This window comes from Thalassophryne amazonica, chromosome 6 (genome assembly GCF_902500255.1).
Source record: "Thalassophryne amazonica chromosome 6, fThaAma1.1, whole genome shotgun sequence".
Lineage (NCBI taxonomy): Eukaryota > Metazoa > Chordata > Actinopteri > Batrachoidiformes > Batrachoididae > Thalassophryne > Thalassophryne amazonica.
Window position 1 is genome coordinate 116,105,480 of NC_047108.1, and position 8,625 is coordinate 116,114,104.

Below are 8,625 nucleotides of genomic sequence, written 5' to 3' on the forward strand. Positions count from 1 at the left end.
GAATTTATCCTAAAGAAACAGCACCTCCTACTGTAATTCAACCCCATTAAGGATGGTAAAGGACAGTGCTGCAGGGCCTTGGCAGAGGTATCCAATATTTGACTGCCCTGGAGATAAAGAAGTATCCAGTACAATGATGTCGGTTTTTAATGCAGTGCCGCCTGAGGGATCGAAGGTCATGGGCATTCAATGTTGGTTTTTGGCCTTGCTACTTTTGTGTAGAAAGTTCTCCAGATTCACTGAATCTTCTGATTATATTATGGACTGTAGATGATGGAATCCCTAAATTCCTTGCAATTGAATGTTGAGAAGCATTGTTCTTAAACTGTTGGGCTATTTTTTCATGCAGTTGTTGACAAAGTGGTGATCCTCACCCCATCTTTGCTTGTGAACAGCTGAGCCTTTTGGGGATGGTCCTTTTCTACCCAATTATGACACTTACAATTAGTGTCCTCAGTTCCCAAACGCTTATTGAGTGTTGTTAGAAATAAAGGTGATGTAACACATTGAAACGTGTTGCAGGCATCCATTTCGAAAGGAGCAAATATTTGCACAAAAACAATAAAGTTTTTCAGTTTGAACATTAAATATCTTGTCTTTGTGGTGTATTCAGTTGAATATAGGTTGAAGAGGATTTGCAAATCATTGTATTCTGTTTCTATTCACATCTCACACAACGTCCCAACTTCATTGGAATTAAGGTTGTATAATTTGAGGTCTTAGGGGAAATTTACAGCAAACAGAACTGACTTTAAGAGGTTTTTTTTTTGGCAAAGGGCAAGGTCATTGGAGTCAAAGGTCAAAATTTTGGCTTATCTTTTTATTCCCCTGCTTCTCCCAGGTCGTTAGGCCAATTTCCACTAAACTTGACATGGGGCTGACAGTCAAGCCCAGAAATATTTTTTAAAGGCAAAAGATAAAGATCATTGGAGTCAAAGGTTAAAATGATAATTTTTCACTCTCATTTGCACCAACCTTGGCACACATGTGCAGGTAGAATTAATAAGAGGAGATCAGATTTGCCACAAGTCAGTCAGTAGGGTCAAGGTCATTGGTGTCTGTTTACTTTGATTTTCAACAAACGTGACTCACATACAGAAGTGTGTTCTGGAATTAATTTGAGCAAAAGTCAAGGAAAATTGATTTTTATTTTTTCAACCTGATTTGGTCAAAATGTTGCACACACTTGGGTGGATTTCAGAATTACCCTGGCAAGGTAAGCCAGGGGTCAGTCAGTTTTGTGAAGGTCAATGGGGTCAAATGTCAGCTTGTTGTAGCCCTTACTATGCATGGATAGTATTGTCTATTTAGTGATAATTCATCATACGCTTGATGATATTTTTTGCAATATAAGTGCAGTTTTGCAAAATGACATCAAACTTGGGCAATAATGCTGAAATATTCAACAATAACAGTGACATATGACAAAACAATTATAACGTGTGGTGACACCGAAGTCAAGGTGGCGCTGTTTCCTTCAGTGCTGACAGTTTTTGGTTGTTGGGTTTTTTTTTGTTTGTTTGTTTTGTGTTCACTCCTTCTTACGCAGGTGGATGTACAGGACGCCACTGCACAGCAGCAGCGGGACGCACACCCAGGCCAAGATGAAACAGTAGCCGTAGTGACCCGTGATTAGATCTTTGTTGTGCTGAAGGATTTTTTCTCTGTGCAGCGTGTAGATGAGGGCTGCTGAAAACGCCATCAGAGCTGAAACAAATTAAGAATGCAGAAAACATGTTATATCTCCAAGCTGCAGAAATGGCAGTAACCATTTCTACCCTACATTACCAAAGGCTGCGTTCACATTAACACATGAAGTGACTAAAATATATATTATAAAATATATATATATATATAAAATCCCAAGTGACTAGGTCTGATCTGTGCCCTCATTGACAGTCTTATCCATATTGATTTTGACTGTTTTCTTCCACTTTTTTCCCCATTTACTCCGACTTCACAGGTAAGATTCCTCTAACCAACTTCTGTCCATCAAGAACTATGTCACTGTTGTTCGTGTTGTGGTACGCGTGACTCAGAGGACACTTTAAAATCCTGTTTGAGTGACTGAAGCATTCAGATTGAAACAGATTTGCAAAAATGTGATTGGAATTACATTTCAAACCACCTCTGTATGTGGTTTGAATCCTCTTTAGAAAAATCAAATCTCATGTGCGTTTTTTTTATTTTTTGGTGTTCAGACTGACAAGAAAAACCGAACTAAATCCAATCTGAATATGCTAATAATGTTGTGAAGGTGTCGTAGCACGGACCCACAACAGGGGGCGCAAATGAACGGACAATGAGTAAGCCAAAAGGTAACAATTTAATGTTGTGATATTACACAACGAAACGTGTCTTAATGTTCACAGTCAATAAACACCAGGTGACGTGTGGGCAGGCTCGAAGATAGAAGACGCCCGACGAGAGAGAAGCCGCGTCCCACACGGCTCCCACCACCAACGGCCTGAAGAACACCGGAGCCGCCAAGTCCCGAGTCCCCAGGTGGCCTCTGTCTTCGGCTGTCGACCCTGGTACTGCTGGCAGAAAACAGAAAGATGATGTGTGAGTGTGAGTCCGCACACTCAGTGATTAACAGTCCAGACACCGTTAGGAGGGAGCACCTCCACCTCCAATCATACACACGTGCAGCTCCTGTTTACCACTTATCGGTTTTGGGGTGTGAGGCGAAGTCGTCGCAGTCACACCAAACGCCAAAAATCCCAGATAAGGAATACCAACAGGAAAAACAGCTGCAAAACAGATCAGATTATTATTCGCAATAATCACAGCAGAGAAGTTTACCTTAGTACTGGTAGTCGATTTCTCGGCGGGGAGGTGGAGTTGCAGTCCGGCTTATATGGTGGTGTAGATGAGTGACAGCTGGAGTAATGGGTGACAGCTGTCACCTCCTCTGGGTCTGGCGCCCTCTTGTGCTTGGAGCCCGCACTCCAAGCAGGGCGCCCTCTGGTGGTGGTGGGCCAGCAGTACCTCCTCTTCAGCGGCCCACACAACAAATAATTTGATTTTGAGTGGTAATGTAAACAAGACTTTAGTCATAAACATGCATGGAAATGTCCAGAAACAAAGGATCAAATCTGACAAAAAACAAACAAAAAGACAGTTTTAGGTTATTTCAGCCAGTAATGTGAAGGCAGCAATGGTAAAATAAATAAATATTTGGGAGGGGAAAAGCTTCAGATGACAAAAAATAAATCTGTCACATGCATGTAAAACACAACAAAACAAAACACACACAAAAAAAGGTTCAGTCAGTTTAGCTGCGAATGTGAACGTAACCTTCAATATCTGGTCTGAGATCTGACATGAATCTGGTTTCTGGTCATGTGAATGCCTCAAACAGTCAGCTGCATTCTTGACTGAGTGTTATTGGTGGGTTGGAGCCGATCCCAATGGACACTGACCCATTAAAGACTGAATGAAGCTCAAACATCAAGTGCGTGGTCCAACAATTTTCTGATGCTTATCGTGACTATCACAAAGGACATGTCAAATCTGTGAGCATGCGCTGGTGCCATGCTTTGCTGCATTCACGACACCATGGTATCGCCTTGGTTCCTGAATGGGAACCACCCAGGCAGACCACCGGCCCATTCCCATCTCTTAAAATGACCATCTATCTGCCACAGCTGGGGGCAACGTGGGCGTCCCCTTGACCTTCTGCAGCCACTGGGGTCATCAATGCTGTTTATGTACAGATAATCATGCATGAATGTGCATCAGCATTGAGGAAAAGTGAGGCTACAGAGGACACTTATTTAAATTTAAAGCTGCAGTGTGTTGGATTTAGCATCATCTTGTGGTGAGAGGTTGCAGATTGCATTATGTCATCACTGTTCATGATTTAGTTTCCCTTCATGTTTTCACTTCTTTTGCAACAGAGATTCATGCTCCCTTGCGATAAGTGATATGTGCAATCCTCTATTTTACTTGTTAGCCTGCGCTAGCAACTTGTAGATATCCTGAAGGGGGAGAAGCCACTGATTCATCTTGCTTCTTCATCTTTTGGTGGTGCTGCAAAATGTGAAAGATGGAGTAACTGTGTGTTCCTTCTGTATTAACATAGTGATGCAATATTGCAGCCTCCATTAGGGGGCGCACTCACATACACATATGAAGGGCTCATTCTAAACTTTTGAAAATACACTGATCTACTGCGGCAGTTAATTGTGCACTAATGAACAGTTGATTGTGAATGCTAAATTGCATTTCTACTTTATAAAAAAGCACTGCTACATCCTACACACTGCAGCGGTCTTAACACACACACACACACACACACACACTGTTGTTTCAACGCACCATACCTGCAAAGATTTGACACAGGCCGGTGAAGTAGAAGAGTCCCCCTTTGGACATGGTGAACAGCTGACCCAGGAAGACCAAGAAGGAGATGGAGGAGAAGACTACGGCGAGGACCATGAGGACCTGCACTGCCTGAAGCCACTCTGAGAAAACAAAACAATCCTAAATTCAGACACCACTGTAATTTTTCCTCAGGTTTGAGCTGTGACAAAGAGCCGTAGCTCCACTATAAACCTACCGTTAAGGAGGCACAATTCACTAAAACGAAATTACTGACCGTTTTCTTTGGAGGATGCACACAACCAGGTTCCTGAAGAATTGTCAAACATGCAGTTGTACCAGAGGTCAGAGTTCTCCAGCCCGTCCCACACCCACCAGGACTGCAGCCAGAGCAAAAGTAATAATAAAAATAACACAGAAAACATGAGGGAAAAGTGTATTTGTGAAGGTGACTCTACCTTCTCCATGGTTGCAATGAAGAGCATGGCCAGTGTGATCAGATGCAACAGCATCACAAACATAAGCAAGTAAGGCATTTTTAATCCCCTGCAAAACAAACAAACAAAAAACATTTCAAACTAAGTTTCCCTAGTAACTGCATCCAGCACAACAGTTCCTGCATAAATAAAATGTCAGCACTTTAACACTTTAACTGTCGGTTGCACATTGAAATTCAGGAACTTGACTGACTTGCAACATAAAGTGGAAAAAGTGAGCAGCTGAACAGAACACCCTCTGTTATGTAAGACTTCAAAACTCAGTGTGAGAAGTTATTAATAAGCCTGTGTGAGGCTGTACAAGTGCGAGAAAACCCGGGCGGGCCCGCAAAAAATCCAAACAGGGCAAAATATTTACTCAAAATCTCTACACTGGTGAATGTCTTCACCTTTTTTCTCCCCATTTTAGGGGATAAACAGTCTGTGATTCATCAACCATTTGGATTTCATTAAGGTTGCTCTACTTGTAAACCTTGAGGAAATTGAAGTTTGAGGAAAAAAACCCCACAGGTTTCACATTGTGCACAGTGTTAGTGCTCAGACAAACCCCCAAAAATGATATGCTGCCTTTAACCATGGGCGGCTCCAGCCCATTTCAGTGGGGAGGAATAATGTTCTCACAGAATTCAGCCTATAGTTTGCTAAATAAATCGAAAATGTTTTCAGTTTATGTACATATTTAATGAAAGTGTTTCCAGTTGTGTAGTCTGGTTTCTTCCAACAGAACCTTGCACATTCACACACACTCATCTTCAACCACTTAGTCCAATCAAGGGACGCGGGAGGCTGGGGCCTATCCCAGCAGTCATAGAGCGCAAGGCGGGGTACACCCTGGACAGGACACCAGTCTGTCTCAGGGCCACATATAGACAAACAAACACATCCACCTCTGTGCGCACACCTACGGACAATTTAAAGTTTCCAATCCACCAAACCTGCATGTCTTTGGATGTGGGAGGAAGCTGGAGCACCCGGAGGGAACCCACACAAACATGGGGAGAACATGCAAACTCCACACAGAAAGAGCACATGTGGGGATCAAACCCATGACCTTCTCGCTGTGAGGCAACAGTGCTAACCACTAAGCCACCGTGCTACCCCAGAACCTTACATGAAAGATATATTTGATTCCAGAAACTGTTTAGCATCATATCTCTGTAGCTTCATCAATTTCTATTTCTTTCTTTATTTTTTTAAAATGTTGAGGTTGTTTGAGGTTGTTACAGGGCAAATCAACTATAGCAGAATTTTATTCACAACAAAATATGGCCATATGTTAGCATACCATTAAATTTTTGCTCTGACTATATTTCCGTTACCGTACAATTACTCTACAGCATATCCGGTAGAAATCTACAAGACGATTTTGCAGAACTCCAGTTCAACACAGAGAAAGGCGCATACAGCACCTGATGTTCCCGATGTTCCCAAGTGGTTTCCAAGCCACAACCTAAGCTGGAGCTGCTCTGCTTCACATATCTGATGGGATCAGGTGTGCCTTCAGGCAGTGTCCTCAAATTTGTAACCTAAAAAAGTGTCATCTAAATAAATTTATAGAAAGGTAACTACTCAGTAATAATAATAATAATAATAATAATAATAATAATAATAATAATAAATACATTAATTAATTCAGTGCTCTCAAGTGTGTATACAAAGTGCTGCACACAACTAAGTACCGTAAAAAAGACAATAAATAGCAACATATGGATCACACTGATTAAAAAGAAGAATAAATAGGAAATAAATAAAATTACTGGCCATAAGAGATTATATTCATCATTTACATATATTTTGTATATTTATATATAGTTTTTAAATAGTTTTCAAAATCACAGTAAATGCAGCCATCACATTTACATAGTACTGTAGGTGCCTTTTAATCTCTTTGATTATGTTCTTTCACATCTGACATCATAAAGTTCATAATTTTCTACAGCTACTTTGTTTATATGGTTGTGTGAACACTGATGTTGTGCAATGTGTCACATTCTGTCTGAATCCAAACTGTCCCAACATTTCCACGATACTGTGATTTGGTGTTTGTAGTACATGTAGTACGTAAAGCTCGCAAGTACGTGTATCCAGAACACAGCAGATGGACTGTGTGTGCCCTTCTAGTGAGGAGATGGGATGAGGCACAACAACAGGATCTGTTTTTAATTTAACTCTGTACAACCTATATTTACAACATCTGAAACAATTCATCAAACTTATTAGAAAAATGAATTCAGTCTTCACTCACCCTGATGTTTTGCTTGTTCTTCAGAGCTGCCGTGCTATAAACTCTACAGCACTCGTTCACTTCTGATGGTCTTCTCCTTTTCCAGCCACACCTACTTTGTTTTCTGAATCAGTCCATCCAAAGATTCCAGCCAGCACGCCCATTTCCCCTGCACGGAACAGAGCCGCCTTTGGCTGCTGCCTCACAGTCCCTCAGTACTACATTATACCATCCAAAAGCGTCTCCAGCGAGACCCACCCATGAAACCACATGAAAAGATGCATTCTGTAAACAGAGCCCACTTGGAGATACGGAGAAAACCCTCCACCACACCTCACACACATCTGTTATCCACTTCTTAATGGAGCAGGCAGGAAAAATAAACACACAGTTTGACTTTCTGCTGCAGGATACAGTATGTATGGTTTTCTATGGGTGACACATCTGGGTGGGACAAACCGTGCACAGGGTTTATGCAGGAGGGTCAGTGGAGAAATTAGTTTCCAGGCATTGAATACGTGACAATCTAAATACGGTGTCGTGATAAACAAAGATAAAAACAAACCCTTCGAGATTTCTTCTATTTTTACACCCTGCACGTGTGCTGAGGTATTGTCTTCTGTGTCCATCCATCTGTCTCTGAACACAATACCTCAAAGAGTTTTGATTCTGTTTCGACCAGACTTACAGGAGTGAGTAAGGATCAGCCACGGACAAAGTCATATAATTTTAGAATAAATCTGTTATCAGTCAACCTCACAGACAAAAGTCCAACTTTGGGTTAAGTGTCTATATACACTGCAAAAACTGTCCCTCTCAAAATAAGACAAATAAGCTGAAATTTAGCCAAATTGTCTTGTATTAAGTTAAAAAAAATCTGCTATAATGGGGTAAGAAAAATTTACTTGGTTAGAATTGGCAAAATGTCTAGGGCACTGAATAGTCAAAATGTGCCTTAAAACTAGACAGAATTCCTATTTTAAGATTAGCTGCTGTCTTAAAGGAAAACAATCTTGTTCATTTGCTTGGATGATTTGAAATCCATCGCCTTTCCTTGTTACTGGTTAAATACAGCTTGATATTAGCTGGAAAAACTTATTAAGAAAAAGTGAGATACATTTTCCCAAAATAAGACATTTTTTCTTATGTAAAAAATGCTTGACAAGATTTTTTTTATTTAGATAAAAACTAAGTCAATTTTTCTTTAAACAAGTCTTTTTTTTTTTACTTTCTTAGATTTCAGTTTTTGCAGTGTAAGAGTCAGAATGTCTGAGTTTGCTTTGGTCCTGGATCAAGACGTACAGACAGTGTATCTATCTGGACTCTGTGGTTGGCAAGAAGCTGGACTCTCTGGTGACGGTGGCAGAGAAGAGAACACTGGACAAACTGCTGGACATTATGGACAATACCAGTCACCCTCTGCACTCCGTCGTCAGCAACCACAGGAGCCTCTTCAGCCACAGACTGCTCCTTCCCAAGTGCAGGACCAACAGACTGAAAAACTCCTTTGTCCCTCAGGCCATCAGACTGTACAACTCCTCACTCAGGGGGAGGAGGAGTAACAGGAAGACAGGGGAC

General features: G+C 41.2%; 1 protein-coding gene across 1 annotated transcript; it reads right to left on the minus strand.

Annotated features, from left to right (window-relative positions):
- Window positions 1–715: 715 nt before the first annotated feature.
- On the minus strand, window positions 716–7,252 carry emp3b (epithelial membrane protein 3b). The gene is made up of 5 exons (XM_034173207.1): window positions 7,069–7,252; window positions 4,785–4,872; window positions 4,604–4,706; window positions 4,329–4,469; window positions 716–1,707 (listed from the first exon to the last, which is right to left on the minus strand). Exons 2-5 carry the CDS (start codon window positions 4,860–4,862, stop codon window positions 1,532–1,534), a joined length of 498 nt encoding a protein of 165 aa, XP_034029098.1. The 5' UTR covers window positions 4,863–4,872; window positions 7,069–7,252; the 3' UTR covers window positions 716–1,531.
- Between the last annotated feature and the right edge of the window lie 1,373 nt (window positions 7,253–8,625).